Source organism: Motacilla alba, chromosome 1, assembly GCF_015832195.1.
Source record: "Motacilla alba alba isolate MOTALB_02 chromosome 1, Motacilla_alba_V1.0_pri, whole genome shotgun sequence".
In the NCBI taxonomy this organism is placed as follows: domain Eukaryota; kingdom Metazoa; phylum Chordata; class Aves; order Passeriformes; family Motacillidae; genus Motacilla; species Motacilla alba.
This window is the reverse complement of record NC_052016.1, coordinates 46,190,994-46,217,256: the sequence shown is the minus strand read 5'-3', so window position 1 is coordinate 46,217,256 and position 26,263 is coordinate 46,190,994. Positions and strand designations below refer to the sequence as shown.

Below are 26,263 nucleotides of genomic sequence, written 5' to 3'. Positions count from 1 at the left end.
GACTTCCTAAGGAAATTAGGTTTATGCTGTCAAACTGCCTGTCTTACCTGCAGGGTTACTCTGTAATTCCCTATTAACAGTTTGAATTCTATTGGCCCATTCTAACCAAATAGGATTGGAAGGAGTATCAAGTGTCCAAAAGTTCCCAACTCATTCTATCAATGCATCAGTGGCATGTAAAAGAGCAACTCAGGTTTTAGACTCACTGGTGGCACTCAATGCAACATCACTTCAGCAGTTACCTGTCCTCTGGCTGCAACCAGCTGATCAGTTTTGTAGCACTTGGAACCACTCAGCACTGAGCACAGGAATTTATCCCCCCTAACCATAAGCAGTCCTTAAGACCCATTTTACAGACATGGCTGCCTTTAAATTTGAGAGGCAAATTATACAGGCAGTTAATTACAGACTTCAAAAAAACTGCCTGTTACCCAAGGCAACTCTCCTATCAAAGGAAACTCACCTCTGTTGATAAAGCATCTCCATGTAAAAAGCAGACTTACCAACTTTTTCTTTTCATCTTTTATTTCTGATTTGAAAAAGGATGTGAGCAGTGACTAGGGAGTTGTATACATCTAGTGGTTCTGTAATCATGAAAGCAGTGCAACTCCTAAGTCGTAAAGACTTACATTATTTGGCCAAAGGCTCAAACCAGCAAGAACATTACTTCAAAGAACAAGGTCAAGGATCACACAAAGCACTCACTTGCTCTTACCTGTAGGGATACAATTACATCTTGAAAACATGAAAAAAATGCAAACATGTTCTGGTAAGAATCAAGTAGCAAAAAATATTTAAAAACCAAGTTAAATAAAAAATCATAAGCAACAACCTAAAATGAACGTTAAATTTTCCCTTCAGAAACTCTGTATCTGAAGTGCAAGGGACTGTAGATTTTCTTGCTGAAATACGACACTAGTTACTGAAAGTACCAGAGAGAGCCTCACAGCCTACACGCTTTCAAGATTGTTGCTGGCACTTTTGGTTGCTGATCTGCTCAAGAGGGCAATCCTCTTAAACACATAATCACAGAAAGCTTTGGGGTTTTTTCTTTTAATATAGATGTTCACATAAAGTTTCCTAATCCTCTTACATAAACCATTGCATTGTTCATATACAATAGTCTATAATGTAAAAAGAAACTACACCAAGATATTTATATTAATTTGGTAACAGCTGCTCTAGCAACGATTCTACAACTTACTCAGAAAAATACAAGTCTTTTCTTCAAATATTGTTAAAAGACAAAATGTTTTCATGATAATTGAAGTTCAAAGATAGATATACTTCAAAAGGGGCATTCTGAGAAATAAAGAAACAGTTGAAGGAAAATGAGCTTATATGTACTTATTCAAAACAACTCCAATTCCAAGCAAATCTGATTGAAAAGATGTCCCAATGCAAACTAAATGAAAAATTAAAGCTTAGGGCCAGTGATGAAATTTCTAACACAACCAGGAGATGTGTACTACATAGTTGTATTGCTTGTAACGGGCATATGAAAGCTGCCGAGTTTCTGAGAACTCCTCTGCAGCTCCAGTAATATTTCAGATGTACTGGCCCAAACTGTACTGGGCCATGCAATGCTGTCATCTTGTAATAAGCTTCAAATTGCTTTAGTGAATGTTTTACAAACTAGCTACCTTTGTTCTTTTATAAAGCCAGTCAAGTTACCCATAACATGCTTAGTAGGTTTCAATGTCCCAGTAACAAAATTATTTTGAACATTCACAAAACTTTCTAACAAAAACTTTTTTCTTGATAACCAAAACAACTTGTTTTATTTTATGGAATAAGAATAACTGCCACCTATGAACATGGCCTATCCTCAAAGGTGCCCTTGTTCAATAAAAGCTCTTCACAGACAGACACAAATAGAGCTAAAGCAGTCATTCCAATATTACACTGCTGCTCCTTTCGACATACTCAGTGGAGCATGTGAAAAGCCTATGATGGTTACTAGAAAAGATCAAAGCAGAACAGACCTCTCTTGAATACTGGCTATGCATGGACTTTTCCTAGACTGGAGCGCTGTCACAGCTACTTGAAAATTCCAGGTGTCTAGCTCAGCTCTAGCATTGTGTTAGTCTCACAAGCTGAGAGTCAAGGCTGATGCACTGTGAGCTGATAGTCACAACTTCCTAATTAAACACCAAGTGCAGATACAAAATAATTACCTGACACCAAACAAGGCAAGGTCACAAGGAAATGGAATGAAGCTGCATTAGGGCAAGCTTAGATTGGACATTAGGAAAAGGTTTTTCACTGAGAGGGTGGCTAGTCATTGGGACACATTCCCCAGGGAAGCGATCATAGCACTAAGGCCATCAGAGTTCAAGGAGCAACGGGGCAGTGGTTTAGTTTTGGGTAATCCTGGGAGAAGCAGGGAGTCGGACTCAATGAACCTTATAAGCCTTTAAATGTGAAATATTCTACAATTCTCAATTTTTGTGTCTGTCACACCTAAGACATAATTTTTTCCAAGTTTTTTTGAGCTGATAATGACCTCAGCCTTCTATTTTTTGTCTCAACCATATTTTTAAGTAATTTCTTATACACACTGATATTTCAATGGATGTCTACATCAATACATTAACACTCCAAAGGTCTTTTTAAGCACTGGTTTCCCTTATATCACGACAAGAATCACTGGGTACTGAATCAGGAATGCCACTGGTCTACCCAAAATAGGTTCCCACCTGGAATACCTGCAAACCTTTACAATTCTAAAGGTTACAGATGAAAAGCTCATGCCCTGGACATGAAACTGTTGACCAGCAATGAAGTGTCCTGCAATGTGGACTTGTTACCAGAATGGTAATGTATCACAAAAACCCAAAAGATAAAAACTCATTAATTTTGAAACAAGTGCTTATTGAAACACCTTTTTTTGCACTCAAAATTCAATGGCATTAAATAGCACTGCATGTTCTTTAACAGTCAGGTCATATTCTACAAATAAACAGCAGCAATATCAGCAATGCTGAATGGCTGAATGGTGTGATTTCCTCACCTGAATCACACGAAGTTTCAGCAGCCATCATCAGCAATTCTTGTAATAATCTTCCTGGTGGATTAGGTTGCCTTGGACTTCCATTGGAAGCTTTTCCTTCATAGCTTGTTATGCCTGAGGGAAAGATGCCTTCGTGAAGAGCATGACTGTGATGTTTCACACATGCAAACTCCCAGAGGTTAAAATCTGAGAAGCTCCTCCAGTATCATCATCTGTTCTATCTGAATTTAAAACACCTGTATTCAGTTTAGGTATAAAAAGGAAGTGTTTTGCACTTCATGAGGAACATTAAGATGCACATTCTATTCTACAGAAATAAACTGCTGAATTTGTATGGTCTCCATTTTGATGACTTTAGCCATATCGCATCAGTCTATGCATTAGATGGGCTGAAAGATTATGCAGATCATAGACTTCTCAAAAACTAATTCGTAACTCCACCAAGCATTTCTTCAAAAAAACATCAAACAAATTTTTTCACACAGCAAATCCAAGAAAACTTGCAGGAACTTCTCCAGATCCAGAGGTAATACAACTTCTCTGCTCTGGTTTAAAGATTTCTTTCTCTGCAATCCAGCCCACGAAACAGCCTTTTCTGGCCACCTAATCCAATAAAAATCTCAAGTTTTTACTACCTACCGTTACCAACGGTTTGACAATATAAGAATAAATCACCTATGGATCATAACAGTATTATACAGCTAAGTTTAAGTTACTAAGCCAAGTGCTATTGAGATCATAAATATATTCTTCCATCAAAACCTTCCCCAACAGAACTTGTATCTAATCAAGATATCAAATCGGTCCAACAAGAATTCTTCTACCTAAACTGATGCTGACTAGCATTAATTACTTTTCTTTAAGTGAAGGATGTCCCACATCAACTGTTTCATTATTTTGCAAGGAATGTCAGCCTGACTGGCCTATAATTACTCACATTGTTCTGCTGAGCCTTTTTAAGAACACAACATAAAAAGCTTTGTAAAATACGCTTTACATTCTAGATGTGAAGAGACACTGAAAAAATTAGATGTTTACCTTTAGAAAACACGAGTGTGTTGTACCTGTAAATAATGCTCCTTACAGAGAATTGCAAAGCATTGCCAGATGACTGTAACACATATATTTATAAAATTTTTATTGCTCTCCAAGTTTTTGCAATGAGTGTTTTTTAACTATAAAAAACAATTTAAAAGGATGGCCTAAAAATTTCTGTAGAAGCTTGATACTAACACCTTACTTGAAAGATTTCACAGTCACTTACTTGGAATAATCAAAAAGTAAACCTTTAAACAAAATCTACCAACTTCTCTTTAGAGTTACTGTAAAACTGACTATTAACAGAGATCCTGCCCAGAAGAAACATCAACATGGAACTCAGGTCATGGAGTAACTGAATTTTCTTTCACTGGTGTTTAAATTTTGTTTAAATTATGTTTTTCTAGACAGACACAAAAGAAAACTTTTCTGAACGACAACTTTGCCAGTATAAGTTATACTTTAAGAAAGGCAACAGTATCAGCTATCATTTCCTAATAATCTCAAAGAGTCTTCAGAAAAGATTAAATTCCTCCAATCTACTACACATAACAGCACTTATTACATATTTTATACATTACCTGCCAAAGAGAGGCTGCAACTCTTCGGTGTGTCTACCTCTGGTATAACACTAAGTTCATGTTGTTCCAAACCAAGACCTAACTTGACTTTTGTCACTGGTGGTTTGGAAGATCTCCATTTCTGCTCTCTACAGAGAACTTTCTCAGGTTGTTCTGTAAAACAAAGTTTAGTATGTTGCAATAATATGTGTTCAGACACACACACTCTTCAAATCAACTTGGAGAGATGGAAGGCAATAAAAATTATAATGAAAAACAACACAACAGCCTTACCAGTTTGCTCAACTGGGCCAATGCACCGTGAAATTGTTTCACTTCCGTGAAATTTATTCCTGCCACAATTCTCTTGCTGGTAGTTTTCTGAGACTTGGAAGAAGTCAGTTCTCTTAATCCTGGCAGGTTTTTGTGCCTCTGTCATTTCTTCATTTGGGCATATATGTCTCACCTGAGAAGGGGGTAAGCAGTTTTATATAAGATTTTATTTATACTCATTTATCAGAAGAGCATTTTCTCTCGTGTGTATTCCATGCAGGACAACATTGAGCACGTAGAGAAAGTAGTTCAATTATGCAGGACAGCAGACAGACGTGCTTAGCTCACAAAAACATTTGGACAAGAAGGTATTTTACTGAGGTCTACAAACCTAATGTGCTAAAACACAATTAGTTACATTTTCAAGGCCTTTGTGAGATTAGATTGGAGTACTCATCATTTTTAACAAGAACAATTCCCAAAAAGTCTGCTTTTAGTTTTTGAGCTCCTGAATTCAAGAATTTTAGCTGCTTGGAAACTGCAAAACCAAAAGACAGGAACTACAGGGAACAGTTATTCTTCTAAGATGGCTTCTGTTAAAAAAATATAACCAACCCAAAAACACAAGAAGAGGCAAAAGGAGGCTCTTTATAAGCTCAAAAATAAACGTGGATTTTTCTTCTGTTACTGAGAAACAAGCAAATTACAGCTCCAGACTGCAGCTGCCAAACCAATTTCATAGCAGGTACACACAAAAAGACAAGCTTTAAAAATGATTTATTCAAGATGCTTATGATATCCTTTCAGGTATTACTTATGTATTTTTAATACAAGGACTATTTAACACATAGAGGTGCATTTACAGACAGGAAGACAACTCTACCTACGGGTACTTCAGACCACAATTTCAATAGGCATTATGTTCAGAGACCAAGCACAGATCTTCACAGTATTTCTGTTAGACTTAATAGAACTGTGCTCTTGGAGCTTTACAGAGGAAAAGTACTGATTACAAATCACAAGTCCTAACTAAAATTTTCATTACGGTGAATCACCTAAAACTATCAACACTCCATGGGGTACACTGTAGCACTGACTTGTAGGTTTGATCACCTTCTGATGATTACCCATGCAAAGTGTTTCTAAAGTTTACCTGCTTGTTTAGAAGTTCTTTCAAAGCCTCTTGCTGTCTCTGCATCTGTTCCTTCAATTTATCTTGCTTCTGTAAAAGTAGTTTTTCTTGTATTCTCTGTTTAGAAAGAAGAGCTTCTCTTTGTGCATCTAGCTGCGCTTGCAACTTTTTCAAATACTTTTGCTGAGCTTGGATGCTTTCTGATGAGGCCAACACTTTGTCCCTTAAGCTCAGTATACCAGAATAATTTAACAAAGATGCATCTCCCGCTTTTGACATCAAGAATTCTTCAACACCCTGGGCTTTAGATTCTTCATGCACTAGAATTGTGGGTTCAGAAAGACTGAGAGGTTGATCAGGGCTTGTTTTGCTGCTGCTCTCTACAGATCCCTGCTGATAGGCTAAAGGACCAGCCAAGGCTGATCTCATTGTTGCTGGCATGAGGGATGTCTTAAATGGATGCTCTTCTCCAGCTTCTGTCTTGTTTTGATAGTTAGGTATCTTCTGAGGTAGCTCTTTAGAGTGTACTGTTTCTGAAGACTCAGAGGAACTTTCTGCAGGCAACACAAATCTGAAGTGCTGTTGGTGTGCTTCTGGTTGTGTTCTTACTGCAGTCACTTCTTTCCTGACTGACCCTGATGGTAATTGGGACTGCAATGGTTCTCTGATGTGACTATTGGCAGTTTTTAATATTCCCACTTGTTCCTGTGAAGAACAGTCACAGGGCAAGGGAAACCCTCCATGCTTCAATTCTGATGCTTCTGAAAACTGCAGTGATTTTCCAGGACAAATATCATGCACTTGCTCTTGCTGCTTCTGTGAAGATGGTTTTTCCAACACACCCAATGTTCCTGAAAACACAGGTAATGACCGTGCATACTCTTGGGCGTGAACTTGTTCCGCTGCCTGGTACTGTGTTGGCTGCGCTCCTTGCATCTGTAGGTGTGGCTCTGAGACAGGCTCTAAATTAATGGGTTTTGTTTCCCCTGTGCTCAGAGGTGTTTCAGAAGTACACAAGTACCTTTGCCTCAGTGTATTCTGATACTCCTGTAGATTCTTTCTAGCTTCCTCAATGGTTTGTTTGTGCAACCTGAACAGAAAGAAAACATGAATCTTTTCAAAGCAGTGCAAAAAGAAACAGCAATTGCAATAATCAAGGCAATTCAAATTACTTTGAACAGGCATTTAATAAAGACACCTTACATTCCACAAAGACACTTACCTTTTTTGCTGCAGAAGGCGTTGTTGAAAATTACGTATTGTCTGTCTATGACTGTCTTCTTCTGGACTCCTGCTTTCTGATACATTTCCAGTCTAATCAAAATAAAATAATTTTAATTGCATATATAAAACTAACTCACAGAAAACTATTATGGCATCAACCTTAAGCTGTATGCTCTTGTACCTAAGTTTACAGGAGCTGCTGGGTACCACCCTGTTTGAAGTCTGTGAGACTTCAGCCTGAGGCAATGAAGCTGAAGGAGTTTCTAAAACAGATGGCCCACAGCTACAGCCTCTCTCTGCACACACCATCAAAGTCAATGGTGCTTACAGCAGCTCAGCCTAAAGAGGTAAATATACCCTGCAAACTCAGGGAGCAATGAGCCTATGTAGCTGCATTTCCTAGGCAATCAGGCTCTCAAAAGAGTACCAGTTGTGCAAGTGAACAAGATTTTATACATAAAAAGATTACTTTCCTTCAACATCCTCCATAAATTTCTCTTCTTTAAGCAGCTGTTTGAGATTTAAACAAAGATAGAGGCAGATTTTTGTCTTTTTTCTCCCACTATGATTTTTTCACCTTCTTGAAAAAGGTTATGTCTACATGCACAGTCATTATGTGACTATAACCAGATTTTACTAACAGGTATAATTATCAAGGCTGCCCCTTGAACTACAGAGAGACAATACAACAGCAAAAGTCACAATCACAAAATCACAGAATATCTGAGTAGAAAGGGACCCACAAGGTCATCAAAGTCCAGTTCCTGCCCTGCACAGGACCATCCCCAAGAGTCACAGCATGTATCTGAGACCATTGTCTAAACTCTCTTGAACTCAAGAGAGGCATGGTGCTGTGGCGACTTCTCTGGGAGCTGTTCCAGTGCCCAATCATCCTCTTGGTTAAAAAACTTTTTTCACAGTATCTAACCTAAACCTCCTCTGACACATATTCATGCCACTCCTTCAGGTCCAGTGATACCATGTGAAATAGAAGCTTATACACTAGAAAAAGAAGCTTTAATACATACAAATTTCTAATTCACAGCCTAACAAATAAAAATTGTCTTAACTGATATAGTTCAAAATTGGTAAATGGCGTTCTTTATTTTTATTATAATAGTAAATAAAAACCTACACACAATTTTCTGTAATTATTCACCTCATGTTCCATTTGGCTCTGCTGATCTGTGGAATGGAGACTGTGGCTTTGCACCAGCTGACTTTGCTCTTCCTCTTCCTTTTTTTTCTTAGCCTGCTCCAAACAGGTTTGTATTTGGATCTTCAGATAATCAGCCTCCAAAAGAGCTTTCTCTTCCTCAATTTTTTTAATCAAGGCCAGCTGCTCCTGTTTCTGTTTCTCTATTTCCTCATTCTATCAAAAGAAAAATGAGAGGGAATCTCTAGATTCAAATAACAAAGAAACCAAACTGCTCACACTCACCACCACACACAAATTTTTGTTCCAAATTGCAGAAGAAATTCTATTTCTGGTGACAGATATTTCCAAATTGCAACAGGACCTTTAAAAGTAGTTCCAAAGTCTACAGGAATAACTTTGATTTAGTGGCTCAATACTTCTAACAATCCCTGAGTCCATTTATTATTGCATTATTATCTGTTCTCAAATGATTAAAATGGATAGAATCAGAATCCATTCAAGATATGTTATGATTTTCCAAAGACCACAAAATAAGTCATTGTCCTAAAAATCTATTTTGCATTTTACTCAGTTTTTGATCAGAGTTCAGCACATCTAAGCATTAATTCAAGCATTACAAAAGCTTCTGAAATAGCTAATGTATAACCACTTTGGGAGCACTCCATAAACCTCTTAAGTAGTCTGTTTTTATTCTCTTTCCATATACCTATCAGATACAATTCACTTAGATCCACACCTAGCAACAGCATGTGTGCTTTTAGAATGGAAGCAAAGAAAAATTTCAAAGTACTGGCAAAGATGAAGTGAACAACAGCCTTTAATAGCAGTCTGAATGGGGATGTCAGGAAAAACAACCCGAGAAAATGCTGGACCTGAGAACAGGAAATGTGGACACAGAACTACATACACCTGGCCAGGTGCAGAGTGGGAGGAAATGAAGGTTAAAGAAGTAGCCACACTTTCATAAAGAATCTGTTGCTTGTTTTTTTTTTAAATATTACTATTTCATCAAAATCTGTTTCCTTGATTTCTGAACTTAAACTCTACAACTGAAGGCTACATGTAGACCCAAAATTCAACTTTTTTTTTTTTTAAATTGGTAAACCACCACATAACAGCTGGTAGGTCTCTAGGGATACAACAAAAATTAAAATACAATGAAACACAATACACAATAGATATAATTAAATAATGCATAAAGGTATTATTTTCTAAATGTAATAAATATAGCATTCCCAGAGACACAAAAAACTTCCTGCATTTGCTTCCTAGATAACCGAAAAAAAATACTCAAGGTTTGTATGCTTTTCCTGTCACTCTAAACACAATCCCACAGACTTTCCTACATTATTACGCAGGGTAAATAAAGTTTTCAGAGTTGTGTATTGCTGACTATACCCTCCCTTTATAAAACAAAGGTATTAATGTACAACTGGGATTTTTATTTAATCATGACTACCCTTGCCTGTAGCAGGATAGCCTGTAGCACCTGCCTACAGCAGCACCTGTAGGCAGGTGAAGAAACTGGGGGTTTCCACTCTATTCTAAATTCCAGCTACAGCTTCATCATTTTTGAGAAGTATAGAAAAGGTTACAGTAAAAGTTCAAATCTTAAGAGTGCCTATAGTTGCCGTATAACCTGAAATATTTTAAAACCTTCTGTAAATCTTTTTTTTACACCACAACTGAGGTAAGAATAAATACAAGCACACTTACCCACTTCTGTCTCTCCTCTTCCATTCTGATTTTAGCCGCTTGTTCTTGAGGATGGATTGGAACTGACTTTTCATCTGCAACTGTATTTTCCAACATTTTCATAGAGTCTGAAATATACATGTTATTTAGCTGTAATTGCAGTCAGAGCGAGCCTTGGCTCTTCTTTACATCTTGCTTTACAGTTTCCCAATATCTCTCAACAAAATGCATAAAGCTGCTCTTGAAAAGATCTATAACCTACTACTCCACCTGTCTCCATAAGCTGGAAAATCAGTTTTTTATATTATTTAAGTCTTTAATAGCCCTTTATTGTGCATGTCTCTTTAATACACAGTAATGTCCCAGCTTCAATGGGACTGAAAATTACTTCTAATATTACCTGGGAGGCCAAGAGCAAGATCATCCTGAAGAATCAAAAGCCACACATTAACCTCTTGGAACAAAGAGGGTCTAAAACTGGCAGAACTGGGCAAATGATCTAACATTTGGCTAGTGCATAAAAAGCAAGTCTCAATCCTGTATTGCTAGCTTCAAATAGCGGCACATTTTCCCCAAGGCATGGTTACACTCATGCTGCACTCTCCAATCCCCAGGCATCAAGCTGGCATAGCCATGTACATGATGGAACTAAAACGTGCTTGTTTAAAAAAACAAGCACCCTATGAAAACAAATAACCCAAAACCACATGCTACAACTTGATCACTTCAAAACATCAGAAATCCCACTCAACATCCAAGATCACCAATTCAGCATTAGCCTAACCAGAAGGGCACCAAGGACAGACATGGGAAGTTACCCCAAGATAATTTGGCTATCAAACAAATTGCAGCGTCTAGCTGCTATAAATTGCAATTTTACAAAAAGGTTTTTCAGAATGGTGCATAAAAGCAGAAAAAAACTCCACTCATCAGCTTATGCTTGTCTTGGGCATTTATAGCTGTCAATCTCCAAACAAAGCAGCTTTTCCAGTTCAACAGGTACAGAACTTCAATGCTGACTCCTGCACTGAGAAGTCTCTCCCTGCAGGCAAACACCTATTAAAGTACAGCAATGCCAAGTGTGACAACAACTTGAGTGAGATTTAAAAGAGAGAAAGGTATTTTGGACATCTGTTCTCTTCAAGATCTTAATGGACAAGTTGGACATAAGAGCAAAAAACCTCTCCTATTTGTGGTTTCAACAAATCCACAATGCCTTGTGGGCACAGATAGGAAACTGTACTTTCATTCAACATGACAAAACATTTAACACTGAAAGTTCAATAAACAGTTTTGTCACGGTCACTGTCACAGTCCCCCCATTCAAGTCTTTTTGCTCCTACACAACAAACTTTGATGCAAGTATGTACCTTTGGCTTCAGACACTGCATTTTTCTGCTGCTCCTTGTTAAGTTCTAAACCACATAATGGTCTCTTTTCACTAGCAATTGTGCCTGATTCAATAGTTTCAAATTCACTTTGACTCTCTTTCTCACTTTTTGATGTCCACTCCTCTTTTTGGCTTCTAATTTTGTTCAACAATTTCTTTAAGGCAAGTTTTGATCGAGGTTGGCAAATTTTTCCTTCTTCATGCCCTATAAAGAATAGATACTGTTAAGAGTTTTGGGTAATGAATATCTTCATATCATAAAAAACCATTCTATTTTTTTATTGCTTACACAGTTGGACAAATAGCTTAGGTGTATTTTTAAAATCTTCGCAAAATTTTCTCTCACCTGCAAGAGAAAAGCAGTAACTTGTCTCCGCAAACTATGAAAGAATGACTAAGCTGGATGCAATATTTTATAGCCAATATGTAGCAGAAATATGCAGTACTATCCCCACACCTGCCCTCTGCTTTCTATCAGCACTGGCAACACAATGCACCACAGACCAAACACCAGACTGTGACACACAAGGGATGCAGAAGTGCTTAGCCAAGCAGCAAATGGAGACACTTCTGGCTCACATTACATGACCCTGGACATGCCACAGGCAAACAGGACACACTGCATCCATTCCAGCCTACTCACAACATGAAGCAGCTCAACCACAAACCTGAACATAAAAGACACACAATAAGCAGACTAAAAAGCTTCAGCTTTGAAATATCTCAAAATCTTAAGTTCACACATGAGCATCAATCCATAATTTATATTAAGTACACAGGAATAATTATGGCTACTAACAGTGCAGTTCTTACAACTGAAAATTATTCGCAGCATACTAATTAACTGAAGCATATCAGAAAAAGAAGTCACATTTTCATTTTTAAATGCATAATCATTAGGGTATTATCCTCTATGCTAAACATAAACCAAATTATACTGAATTATTATACACACATTAAGAAGTTTTACTACTTAAGGCACTTATTTATAAAATTTATGTGATATACTAATCTTTTCTAATATAAAATGAAAAGGTTTAACTTAAATATGCACTTTAGAAGTTTTACTTTCTGGTTCATTAAGGATCTCCTCTTCTATCACATGTCCTGATTCTTGCTGAGTATCACAAGGAAGCTCTGGTTGAGTGTCACAAACAGATTCATGCTCCAAGGAGATATCAAGATCATTATCTTGAGCTCTGTCAGAAGGGGCTGGCAAAGGTTGTGGCTCAAACTGCAGAATCAGGTCTCCTTTCATGTCTAATTAAAAGAGCACAATGAAATAAAATGACCATTTGGAATACAAATCAAACAACATTGCAGGACTACACTCACACACAAATCCCCAGGAAATTCAAGTATCAATACGTTATTTCACAACAGATTTAATCAGGCTTTTTTTCCCCACCAAAATACAAGATTCAAAACTGTTTAGATCAATAGCCATCTATTCATTCAGAATCTCTACAGCAGTTTCCACTAGAATATGCTATGTTTTTCAAAATAAAAGTTGATGTGATGAAAGGGTCAGCTTTACACCAAGAGCAGCTCACAAGAAAAATTACACATGATCCCAGTAAGTTCACTGGGGAAAAGACACACCCTGACCTGGCTGTTCACAAGGCTGCCACAGGAGAGTGATCACACAGTCCAGGTGTGAAATCCCAGAGGACTGCACAACAGGAATTCCCCTATGATCACCTTACTGACTGAGGGGGCTACTGCCTACAAGAGATGTGGGACACAGGGGAAGATCACCTTGAAATTCTATGCTCGTTACATATACTTTAGGGGAGGAACCCAAGGCAGGGAAAGGAAAGGATCAAGTTAGTCAGGGGCAGAACAACTATGAGATAAAAGTGTAAAAACAATGAGATAAAATTAGACAGTCAGTTCACTTGTCTGGCCATGCACTGTACCTCACAGTCTGTTCTGTCTTCTCACTAAATTCCACTTATAGCTGTTTTTCTACGTGAGGAACACTGTGTTTTGTATGCATGTGTGTACACAGATATGTAAGGGCCAGTAACTGGAACAGGGACCAGAAGTCACAGGTGCACCTGTGTCTAGAGCACTGCCAGCTGCAGAGGCCATAATGAGTGCATTTAGGTGGGTACGAGTATCAGCGTGCAGTGACTAGCAAATCACAAGCCAGACTGGCTAGCAAGAATGGTAAGAGGCTTAGGAGTTATGCATCAGGCATCTGTAAGACCGGGTTGGGTACTGCAGAGGCCAGGGGACCTACAAGCTGTCTAGTAGAGGGATCAGGAGATCCAAGCATTCAAGCCAGCTACAGAGGAGAGAAAGGTTTCCTAAGAAACCTGCCAGCACATGTGTGTGCATCTCCAATACTACAAGAGGATCCAGGGTCAGCTACTGGGTAGACTGAGTAGATAAAATTAGTTCCCACAAGAATCCATAGGATGTGCATGTCTATGCATAGGCTCACATGCCCAGCTGGGTCTGTGCAGTAACAACTGGAGTAAAGCAGCAGATCTTGGGGGTTCACATGCCCAGCAGCCAGAACTGGAAAGACTAGGGATCAAGGGCCAGCTGCCAGGTAAGAGCAAGCGTCTAAAGTGAGCCACAGCACATATTTGAGCACATGTGCATTTGAGTACATACATGAGTATGAGATGTAACTCTAAGGCTCCAGGCTCCAGCATGAATCACTGGACACTAGACTGGGTGTCTAAGACCTGAGGAGGATCTGTAGTGTAGCAGATAGAGACCTGGGATACAGGGGACAACTCCTGGATAGACTGAGTGTCTAAGACCAACTACTGGAGGGATCCATACCATATTATAGACATATATCCCACAAAAGGCTTTTACATTGACCAGAGCAATAAACAGAAGGGGGCCATTTTTGCTGTTTGTACTTAATGTGAGTGCCCTGCATGGCGGCCAGGTGTATGGATGTGCCCTGGAAGGCTGTTTGGGTACAGGCCAACTACGAATACACACACGGAGTTGCTATCGGTTGCACCTGGGAAGAGGCAGCTGCAACAGCCTCTCCTTTACCGGGTACCAGGTTCAGCAACCTCCAACAAAGAACTTACTCCTGTCTTCACTGTACATTTCTTCAAATGCAGATTCCAGTTCTCTCTGCCATTCTTCTTTTATTTCCATGCGTTTGTATGGTGGCACTGAAAGCTGAGGTGGCATCTGTGCGACAATCTGTCTCCTGCGCATCCGATCCTGAGCGTGCATTTGCTCCAGTTCTTCCAGGAGTCTTTCCCTGTCCTTCAAGAATAAAGAAGGGATAATATAAACCTTCAGTGTTCACATTCAGACAGCCACATATCAAGACTGATACAAAATGCTTCCATTTGGTTACCATGATGCTTGGTTAATGTTCAAAGTCAATGTTTTTCTAGGGAGAAAGTGCTTCCCCAGGAGAAGGCTGTATCGGCCCTTTAGACACATCAATACTTCCTAGAAGATCTGATGTTAAATAAAGGATCAGACTCCACACCTGCAGGGCAACTTTCCTCAAGATAATGAAACTTCCTGTTTTACAAGGTAAATGAGTATTTCTTTTGCCAGGTGACTTTTGCTAGTATATAATTTAGCAGTTGCTACTTTTGAAGATGCAAACTAAATACTCTTTGGCACACTGAGTATACATGAGAGCTATTAAAAAAAAAAGTTTGTTGGGATTTTGGGATTTTTTTTCCTGGTAATTTCAGGAGCACCAGTAATATTTGCAGAAATCCCCATTTTAGTTTGATTACTCATTCAGGGTCAATCATATCCTAGCTGATAAAAAGCAAGCTTCTCTTTTTCTAGACAACAAAAATACATGAAGCTATCAGACCACAAAAAATTTTTGAGTGTAGATCTCAGTACAAAGACTTTTCTCAGCAGTTTAATTTTTATTTCTTAAAGGAAACTATTTCAACATTTCCAGACTTGCATATTAACAGAGTATCAGTCTTTGAGTAAAAACTTAGAAAAGTTTTCAAAAAATAAAAAAAACTTGTTACCTTCTTAGCAATAATTTTTCCCCTGAAGTACAGAATCACCAACTCCACCTAAAGCTAATGTGGAAAAGCAGAACTAATTACCTATTAAAAAAGTTTTGGTTGACTATTACCTATTGGTTAATAGCTAGTCAAACATTCAGATAAGAAAAATTAAGAGAATGTTCCTTCATTCTCACTCCTTCTAGATGCCAAAACAAGCAAACAGATTTTGACTTCTTTTTTTTCAAAGACATTCTGCAAACTTTACTCAGTCCATCGATTTCCCTCCTGTAAGTGTAATTCCTTTATTAATCACCTACCTACAACTTACTTAACAGTGGTTTTTCTGACATTAAAAACAGGCATAACTGCTTTGCCTACCTTGGCCAGCTGGATCTTCTTCAAGGCGTGACTTCCTCTAATATGTGCCTTCTCAAGCTGCTTTCTTCTTTCCCTCTCTGCCTCCCTGTGTAGCTCCTCCAAACGTCTCCCTTCTTCTTCAGCAGCTAAATGAGCATCTGGCTGGCAATCAATCAGTAGTTTAGTCCACAAAGTTCTTTGATAGTTTAAAGCATATGTAATAATAAATAAATAAATAATTCTGCAGCAAAAGCACTTAAAAAAGACATACAATGCCATATGAACATCCTTGGATGTTTATCTTGCAAGCAGGACCAAAATAATTTTTTATCTTTGGAAAAAAACCTCATTGTTACGTATTTTGTAAGTTTAGGTGACAAAGTGTTCCAGTTTCAAGCTGTACCAGAGACAATAATTTATATGATTTGTCATCTAACCACAGAGTGGTTATTTTTTCTACAATACATAGTAAAATAAATGATATGGTCAACATTACAGATTGGGAACTTCTATCCTCATGGTTTTGTTTTAAACAAGGGGGGAAAATCCCTGATGAATCTTCCATCTCATTTGGGAAACCAGAAACAATCTGCAACTTTCAAGAAAGAAAAATCTTACTAACATAAAAATATACTCAGGAAAAAAAAGTCATTCCAAATAAGCAAGAAAAATACAAGGCAAGTCTGGGAGTACATTGCTAAAAAGAGGGGAAGAGAGAAAAGCAGGGTAACTGCAGCTATCAATTCAGCATGAGCCACAAGTCTTCCAGTTTGGGTGTTTGAACATTAGACCAGCCTTGTGATCTCACCTTCCAGTAAAGGCTCGTTCATAAGGTGTGATCCCCTAAGTGACTGAGCACGTAACAGTGAGCACGTAACAGGCTTTACAAGGCTGCCCATCTGAGATTTTCTTTAGTAAGTAGTGTAAGCTGCTTTATACAAATTCGTATCTTTAAACAGCTTCTAGAAAATCCAACAGCTGATATTCAGACAATGTATGCAATGTAAAGAAACACGTATGTAAGACTGTAGCACAAACACTTGGAGTTAATCACCTGCTCTCCCTCCACTTCTCTGTCCACCAAAGCTTCAGCAATGTGGTAACGTGTAACAGAAAAGTTGCCAGCACCACAGGGCTTCACTGCAAGGATCTTTTTCACTTCAAAACTCTAGGAAGAAAAGTACAACTACAGGTGTATCACAGAACAGTATCTCCAAAGCAACTAAACAGAAGTGATCTGTATAGCTAAATTATTATTAAAAGAAACCCACCCCACCAAATTCTGTTCTGAAAATAGTATTTAAAACCTTATATACATGTAATAATTAATAAACCACATTAGCACAAGGCAGATCTAGAGGGCTTTAATTACGGAGAGCATCTTAGGCAAACCCCTGCACAGAAATTGATGCTCATCAGTGTCATGCTTCAAAAGCACTAATTTAAAAGCACTTGAGTTTAATGCATTAATACAAATTCCACTTACAACAGCTGTCACATTCACCTCAGAGCAGGGCAGCCACAGACTCACAAAATAATTATACCCAGCAGGAAAGCAACACTTGTCAAGTACAGACTTGCTTTAGGAAACTCGGAGCCATTATGTCCAATTTCTTAGCTGACCAGAGAAAAGAGCATTTTCTGTAACTTCACTGAAAAGTGTCTATTCATTGAATGCTAAGTTGCTGCGGTTTTTTAGAAGCTTTGAGTACACTAACACATTTCAACTCTTTTTCTGGAAATTTGAACAATAAGCCATCAGACCCTCCCTCTTCTTTGGCTTAGCCTCATGTTCTCACTAGCCAAGTAGCCAGGTTATGTTACTCAATATCCTGTAGGACCCATCTTTGTACTTAACATCTCCTCCATTAATTTCCTCTCAGCTTCCCCTTCTCTCAACCTCCTCCTAAAAAGGTGTTCTTATCCACATTAACTAAACTGGGAAGATTCATAGCTTGAGTGCTCTAAAACTAACATGGCCATAAAGAAATGCACACACACAAAGAGCAGCATTAATTCTCAGGAATATCTCAAACTTATCTCTGCATAAAATGAGGCATACAAAATTTCACTATTGACTATTACTATTTTAAGAAGACTGTAGAAAATAAAGTCCTTAAATGAAAATAAAAGAATCAGAATCATTTATATTGAAAAAAAACCTTCATCAAGTCCAGCATTAACTCAGCACTGCCAAGTCCAAATCATGTTCCTGAGTGCCCCAACTCACATCCTTAAGATATCCTCCAGGAATGCAACTCCACCACTTCCCCAAGCAGTCTGTTTCAGTGTTTGACAAGACAGTGAAGAATTTTTTCCTAATATCCAGTCTAAACTTCCCCTGGTGCAACTTGAGGCTACTTCCTCTAAGTCCTATGACTTGTTACCTGGGTGAAGAGACCAATCCTCATCTGGTTACAATCTCCTTTCAGGCACTTGTGGAGAGTTACAAGGTTCCCCCTGAGCCTCCTTTTCTCCAGGGTAAACACACCCAGCTCCCTCAGCCACTCATCAGCTTTGTGCTCCAGACCCTTCCCCAGCTCCGTTGCTCTTCTCTGGACACACTCCAGCACCTTAACATCTTTCTTGTCATAAGGAACTCAAAACCAGTAAAACTACTTCTAGCCTTACCAACAGAACTTCAGTAACTTATTTTATGGTCTTAAAACAATATGCTGAATTTCTTAGTCAATAAAAATCATAGTAATTGTAACAGATCAACACTTGTAGATACTGATTATAGCTATAAAAACAGACAAGTCCCAGGCCTAAACCTCATTAGCCAGACTACCAGTGCTTGCCCTGTACTGGGTTACCTTCAGAATGCACAATTAAATACCTCTTCTGAATTATTTAAAAAAAATTAAAATAAATAAACTAATAACAAATAATTATTAATCACATGTAATCAATCAAACCTCCAGAATTTTATTCAAAAGCTGCAAAGATGTGAGAATGGAGGCTGCAATTTTTCAATTAGTGTCAAAAGCAATTTAGGCAGAAAAAAATACCATACTTCTATCATGGTTTAGTAACTCCTCCCTCCTTTTTTTTTTTTCCTTCCTTCAAAAAGCAAATAATTCTATACTAAAATCTGGCATAACTGGAGTAGCAAAGTATCATGAAATGGGACAAAAAACCCAACAAAAAACTCATGACCCCAGCTCTACAAATGCTACGAATACTCAGGCAGAGTATAGTAATACTTTCTAGGGTTTTTTCCCATTCCATAAAAATCTAATAGATCATGTAAGAAAGTTTCCAAGAACTCTGCAACATTTGTAAAATGGTGTTTACAGTTTAACTTCAATTAAGTAACTTTTCATTTGGTCTAACTAAATATGGCCTCGACTTCTAAAATCCATAATTCGGAGAACCAAAATAGGTTATGACCTTAGAGTAAAAATACTTTTTAACTGGATGAAATCACAATAATAGGAGTATCTTTAGAGAATGCTTCTTACAGTCTAAGTAATCATGCCATGAACAACAATGCCCCAGCTCCTTTTTATGAAATGATAGTCAATTTTTATTGCAACAGAGCATCAGATTATGATTACAGTTGCATTTAATAAGCTACTTATGCAAACATTCAAAAAAACAAGCAGACTGACTCAGATGACCCTGTAACTTGCTGTAATTCACAAGATTTAAACAATTTAAATTCTGTGCCTTTTGAGTAACACATTTGCAAGACAGAGCCCTAGATTTACCTTCCCCCAACTGACAGTCAATATCTTTTGTTTTCTCTCTCTTGAAGCAGAAACAGGAATAAAAATCTCTCAATCTTTCAATTACTTAACATTTTTCCTCAAGAAGTACATGGCACCCAACAACTCCTGGAACAAAATAACTTCTTTCTTAGCCCTGTGCCCTCCCAGCCATAGGTCTGCAACAAAAGGATTAAAATCTATAGAGATATGAAAACTAGAATAAAGGCTTAGTCAGCTAGTCTTTAAATGGAACAAATGGACACACTGTGCTATACGGAAACAGAGCAATCTCTTTTTCTCAACAAAAACTCAACATGCAAAATTACTGATTCAATCTGCCATTATCACAACATGAACTTCATAACAGAAACAAAACCCACACACTGTAGGAAATCCAGATGTTTGGAAACTCCACTAAAACGAGTTACAAATCACATTTGTTGGAAAGGCGAGTAAAGGACATTTGCTAATGGATGGAAATGCATTAATTTTTGGAAAGGAGCAATATTTAAATAGAGCACTGACCCAGACACATCATCCAACACAATTGTATCAGTTTCACCAGAACCTGGAGAAACCTGGAAACAAAGCCTTCTTGCTTTCCCTGGTGACAAAATACTAAAGGAGGAGGAGAAAATTCTGTGTTTATAAAATGGAAAGGAAGATGCATTATTGCTGCAGCCTCCCCAGTAGACTTGGGTGATTGTTTCCCATGAAAATTAAAGAGCTTCCCCTTTATTTAGTACTCTACAAGAGTACTAAAGAAAAAGAAATGGAAGGGAGAAGAAAACCCCAATAAAGCTGCCCCACAGCTAAGAAGACAGAATTATTACAGAACTAAAATGCTCCTAACTGCATCAGTATGACAGGAGGCTGAGAAGGTATGTAATGTACATGCTGAGAGAGATTACTGTGAAGTCTCATATCACTGAGGCTACTAAATGAAAATGAGATATGATGAAAGTTTAAAAAGACAGATTAACTACAAAAATTAGAGTCTGAATACAAGAAATAAAATTCATATATAACAAGACATCAATAAAGCACCCAAGCTTAGTAGCAAGATATCTGCTAATATCTAATGAATTCATTCCCTTGTTTTTTGCTGAACCTCTCTCCTTCTATATGCAAATACCAGCTCTGGATGTCCTGTTGAGAGGAGTCAGACCAACAAATATATATGGTACCCCTGAAATTGTGATTACTGTTGTATCACAGATACATACCTCAAAAGGACGTGCTGGAGGAGGTGGCAGGCTTGCAACTTTGGCTGCTCTTTGTCTTTCCACTTCCAGAGCACGTTTACGCGCATCTGCTCGTCTTGGTGGACAAAAACAAAACAAACCACAGAAGAGAAGAGAGACAGAAAATTATTCAAGCAACAGTGAGAAAACAGTGCAAAATAAAAGGTAAACCTGAAATCAGATTCCTGCACTGAATGGTTAGGCCATAGGGATGGGGAAGCATATTAAAAAGACAACAGAACTTGGGCTGGAAGGCATAATTAAAAATTGCCTTCTTCAAGTTATGCAAAAACGTTCATATATACAAGCATCCCAAAAGCAATGCAAAATCTCTGCTTTTGGTCTAAGTTTCCAGAAATCATTGTGCACTTTAACACACTTTAATTGCTTGAGTGTAGATATAGTTAACTATTTAATTTACAGGTCTTAGCTCTACTCAAGCACAACCATGCCCAAGAGGACACAGACCATATTCCATACCGGCTCAAGTTTGGCACAATCTGCTTAATAAAAAAAAACCTAAGGAAGACCATGACAAATGCACTAGGTCCTTTTTCCAGGTGGTTGACTCTCCATCAGGAACTAGCCTGACAACATTTCATTTCATATGTCACTGAACTCCTGGAGAATCTATAAGGCCAGCTTGAATATCTGACATTCTTGTCTTAAAGGTAAAGTTTTTATCAAAAGCCACAAGCTTTGTCCATGGCCATTCGTTCTCTAACCCATAAAATTTCAAGACTTAAAATCTCCAAACAAGAAGCATCAACATTTTTGCCTTTCACCTTGTGACACTGTAAAGTTCATTCTTAATAAAACAAAATAACTATTGCATACCTGGCTTGCTCACGAAGTAATTTTTCTTTTTGATGCTTCTGCTCTATCAGAGCTTTTCTGTGCCTCGTCTCTGCTCTTTGTTTCCTTTCCTCTGCTTGCTTTGCCAGAGCTTCTAAGTCAGGTTCCTTAACATTAAAATATTGTCATCACTTAATACAGAATTTTACTCACATCTCATACTATCAGTATGATATTTCAAATTAGATACTGCTGGTAAGAAGCACAACCACAAAACTACCTTCTACTGTATGAAAGTTAAAATACTTGAATAACTTTTCCTTCTCTGCCATCTTTATTTTCTTCTTCTCCGCCAAGAACAGCAGCGAACCTGCCACATCCCTCAGCCAATTTAAACACATATTGATGTAGAAATCCTAGCTTCCTCTATACAGTTTGAGGAAAAAGATAATTAAACACAGTTATTTAAACAGCCTGTAGCAAATGCAGACTAAACTATGTAGAAGAAGCGTGTTACTACCCTTCAGTCATCAACAGAGACATTTATTATTATTTCTCTGTTCCTATAACACTAGTTCCAGAGTTTTTTGCTAACTCACCTATAAGAACTTTATAAAGAAAAGACACAGATAAATGGAAAAGCATAATGCTATTTTACTTGGCTTTAAAGATCCTGACTAATTCAGGTAGTAAGCTACTTTGCAAAATCCATGTAAGAAGTCTTTGGCTGATTTCTGTAAACCTGATTCAGAGCCAAACCTATAGAAAAATTCTACCCAGCAATCTCAATGATCTCTCAAGCAGAGCCTACACAAGTTACAGGATTTTAAAGAAAGTGAAACCAGTTTATAGGTGCAGAATTAAAAAGTGACAGCCATTTGCAGTCCAGGCAAAGGCCTCTGAAGCCCTTAATCAAGGTTTTCCATGTCACTGGAGCACTGAAGGGAAAAAAATGTTAAGTGGATTTTCTTAACCATAGAAAAGATCCATGATGGAGAAAAAATTACTGTATTACTGGCATAATTGAGATACTGAGTCATTATGTACAGTTTAGCCAAGTACAAGCATACATGATCATACAAGCTAATACAAAGTAACTTTAAAGTCTGCCCAGCAAAAGCCTTCACAGATAGGCCCATAGACTGTCTTGTGGGAAGACACCTGCAGAAAAGTACATAACCACTTCAAAAAAGTTTCCAGGCTTAAAAAGTTGTCTATTTAAATATCAGGACTACAAAATCAGGAATGTCAAAGGAAAAACCAAACGAACAGCAATTTTGGTATTTCTAAAACATTGAAATTGTCTCTGACAATGTATGCTGGTATTGGCTGGAATAGAAAGTACTTTCTTCACCGGGGCTGGTATGAGGCTGTGCTTTGGATCTGTGCTGAACACAGGGTTGATAATATAGAAATGTTTTTGTTATTGCTGAGTAGGGCTCACACAGGGCCAAGGCCTTTTCTGCTCTTTGCTCTGCCACACTGGTGAGAGAGTGGAGGGATATACATGGAAGGCTGGGAAGAGGCACAGCCAGGACAGGTGATCCCAGCTGACCAAAGGGATATTCCAGGCCATCTGACAGCATGCTCAGTGCATAAAGTGTGGGGACGAAGGAGGCAGGGGGAGATGTTTGGAGTGATGGTGTTTGTCTTCCTCAAGTAACCATTACACATGACGGGTCCTTGCTATCCTGGAGATGGCTGAACACTTGCCTGCCCATGGGAAGTTGTGAACGAATTCCTCATTTTGCTTAGCTCTGTGTGTGGCTTTTGCTTTCCCTATTGAACTGTCTATATCTCAACCCATGAGTTTTCTAGCTTTTACCCTTCTGGTTGTCTCCCTGATCCCACTGGTGAGGGAGTGAGCAAGCAGCTGCCTGGTGCTTGGCTGCTGGCTGGGGTGAAACCATGACACAATAACATTAAGCTTGCTTACGTTTTCCTTGGCCTGTCGGTGACCCTCCCCAATCGCTCTTAAGCTTGATAGGTACAGTTCTTCCAGGGCTTTCATCTTCTCATCCTGTGCTTTCTGCCATTCAGCTCTCAGTGCCTCCTCTAACTGATGCAGCTGTTCTTCTCTCCTCTGCTTTACCTTCTGCCTTATCTGGCAGGAGATATACTTCTGCTGCTCTCTGACCTGTAGAAATAGCATTTATGTTTATAAGCAATTCAAGAAAAGCATAATACTTTTTGCAGCAAGACTTTCCACAACACAGTTTATCCTACTTCCATCTTTCTGTCTCATCTACTATTCCATTGACAATCTATTCAGAAAATACTTTCAAGTTGCAGTTACCTTTTTCCAAAACTAATATACAAAATAATAAATTTAATCTGAATTAAACACTTTGGTTAAAGTCCAAAATTTGACATACAAGTGACAAACTGCAAACACTGCTTGGAATATCCTTCCCTCCAAAAATACAACACAATAATCTATGAAAGGCTCCTATTACAATTCAAGATTAAAAATAAATCAACAACTATACCAAAAACTTAGTAAACATAGTTTATTATTTTCCACTTTGTATTTTAGACTATTTTTTTTTTACAGAAAAGGTTGTCAAGCACTGGAACAAACTGCCCAGGGAAGTGGTTGAGCCACCACCCCTTGAAAAGTTCAAGACATGTAGATGTGGCACTTAGGGACATGATTTAGTGGTGGATTTGGCAGTGCTGGATTAATAGCTGGACGATCTTAAGGGTCTTTTCCAAAATAAAAAATTCCACCATTCCCCAATACTATTACCTTGAATTTTAACTTACAGGAAATAATATTTTCAGTTACTTTTCCTAAATTATTTGTTGCATCATCAAATGAAATACAACACATGGAAAAATACAGGCATACCTGTTGTAACCTTAGTTTTCTTCTTCTTTCATATTCTTCTTTCAGAAACATGGCTTCTTCATTAGGACTAAGCCTCAATGTCCCAGCTGTTGCAAGTTTCCTCTTCATCTTCGGATATGCTGGATAATCAACTTCTATGAGAACAATGCAAAGAAAAAGAGAAAACTGTGCATAAATGACACTGGCAAAACCGCTATAAAAACAGGATACTGCCATAATGTTGTAACTCTGTCATGGTATCTGCATGTGAGAGCTACAACTGTTCACATCTGTTCCAGCTGAAGGCCAGACTTGACAATCTCAGAAGTCTTTTCCAAGCTTAATGACTCTTAACTGTTATCAACAGCATTGGCTCCGTCTTTGTCACAGTCACAAAAGATAATGCTTTCGAACTTCTTTGAGCTATGCACCAAACACTGCAGCAGTAGAACATTCACAGTCTGCTCTGTGGGGCAGCCACCATCATTTGTGAAGGGTGAACACCATTCTGCTCCTGGGAAGATTTAAAAACAAACCAACAAACTACCGAAAAGCACACCCCACAGTAAAGCAGGCTGGTCACTCAGATGATCTGTACTGAAATGCTCTCATAACTCTTGTAGAGAAGATGTATGTAAGATACAACAGCAATTTTGCTGATGTTTTTGGCTGCACTCCAAGGTTTTCTGCAGTAGGGACTCTGTAACTCTAGCAACGGCCTGCATACCAAGCTCTTCACTGGAAAGCTGAAACTGCTCCCTTTTTTATTCAAGTTTTCCTAAGAAGAAAAATTTCAAATTATATTTCCCTCAAGATTTTACTGTGAAAATCTAGAATTGCCCCCAAATCAAGTCAGATTTTTACTGGATCTTTAAATATTTATAATACTGAAAATATTCACACAAAACAAGCAAAGACTTTCAAAAGCTACTACCAATTCTAAAAAATCTAGTGAGCAATTCATACAGCACTAAAGAGTTTAACCAACACGACACACCAGGAGACAATTATTTTCAGCATCATATATAGTGATCTTGGTATGTTTAGATACACAGTATCACAGATAAAATAGCAACACTGTAAAGAAATCAGATGAGACGTAAAGCCGAAGATCCATGAGACATTTTCGGTAAAGAGTTGTTATTAAAGCCATGAATCCCAAGCTCTTTACAGCATAAAGAGGGTCAATAGCATCCTGGATCTTGCCAGCCCTCCCTTAGTCACCCGATGAGCTACAGAAGTTTATCACGGCACAAAATTAAGTAGCAAATTACTACATTCTCTCTCTCTCTCTCTCTCACACTCTCTCTCTCACACACACACACACACACACTCCTAAAGAGGGAAAAATGTTGAGGACGACCAGTGCAGAGCCTGGATCCAAAGGATAAGAGCAGAGGTAGAGATCACGAACGCCGCGCTTGCCCGGGCTCAGCCGCAGCACAACGCGGGCGCTGCGGAGCGGAGAGGGCCCCGGGTCCGCCGGGCTGCTCCCGCCACTCACCGGGGGACCCCGCCGGGGCCGCACCTGGATCCGCCCGAGCGGAGGAGGGACAGCGCGGAGGGAAGAGAAAGTAAAACAGCGGGGGAAGGGAAAGCGGATAGGGGAAGAAGCGGGGCAAAGGAAGGGGAGAAGAGGGCAGAGCCGCCCCTCACGCACCCGCCGCCTGGGCCCTCCCGCTCGCCGAGGCGCCAACGGCCGCCGCCCCCGCCACGTGACCCCGCGCCCCCAACGAGCCGCCAATTGCGCATGCGCCGCCGCCAGCCCGGCTGCTCGAGCCCCGCCCCCGTCTCGCGGTGGCCAATTGGGACTCGAGACGGCGGCGGGGGGCGCGCGCGCCCAATATAAAACCGGCGCTGTGGGCAGTG

The 26,263-nt window shown here is 38.8% G+C and overlaps 1 protein-coding gene across 2 annotated transcripts in view; it reads right to left on the bottom strand.

Annotated features, from left to right (window-relative positions):
* Positions 1–26,056, bottom strand: part of CEP295 (centrosomal protein 295) — a 42,011-nt gene extending 15,955 nt beyond the window's left edge. The window contains exons 1-17 of one of the 2 annotated variants that reach the window (XM_038128682.1): positions 25,899–26,056; positions 24,416–24,549; positions 23,501–23,701; positions 21,607–21,731; positions 20,752–20,845; positions 16,867–16,980; positions 15,834–15,974; positions 14,547–14,730; positions 12,553–12,744; positions 11,465–11,689; positions 10,116–10,222; positions 8,400–8,612; positions 7,239–7,330; positions 6,038–7,106; positions 4,906–5,077; positions 4,633–4,785; positions 3,014–3,127 (exon numbers count right to left, since the gene is read on the bottom strand). In XM_038128682.1, coding sequence (XP_037984610.1) covers positions 3,014–3,127; positions 4,633–4,785; positions 4,906–5,077; positions 6,038–7,106; positions 7,239–7,330; positions 8,400–8,612; positions 10,116–10,222; positions 11,465–11,689; positions 12,553–12,744; positions 14,547–14,730; positions 15,834–15,974; positions 16,867–16,980; positions 20,752–20,845; positions 21,607–21,731; positions 23,501–23,701; positions 24,416–24,523 — 3,304 coding nt within the window. In that variant the 5' untranslated portion in view covers positions 24,524–24,549; positions 25,899–26,056. Of the gene's footprint in view, positions 1–3,013; positions 3,128–4,632; positions 4,786–4,905; positions 5,078–6,037; positions 7,107–7,238; positions 7,331–8,399; positions 8,613–10,115; positions 10,223–11,464; positions 11,690–12,552; positions 12,745–14,546; positions 14,731–15,833; positions 15,975–16,866; positions 16,981–20,751; positions 20,846–21,606; positions 21,732–23,500; positions 23,702–24,415; positions 24,550–24,749; positions 25,735–25,898 lie in introns of those variants that run through there. The other variant, XM_038128692.1, reaches the window with a different exon arrangement.
* Between the last annotated feature and the right edge of the window lie 207 nt (positions 26,057–26,263).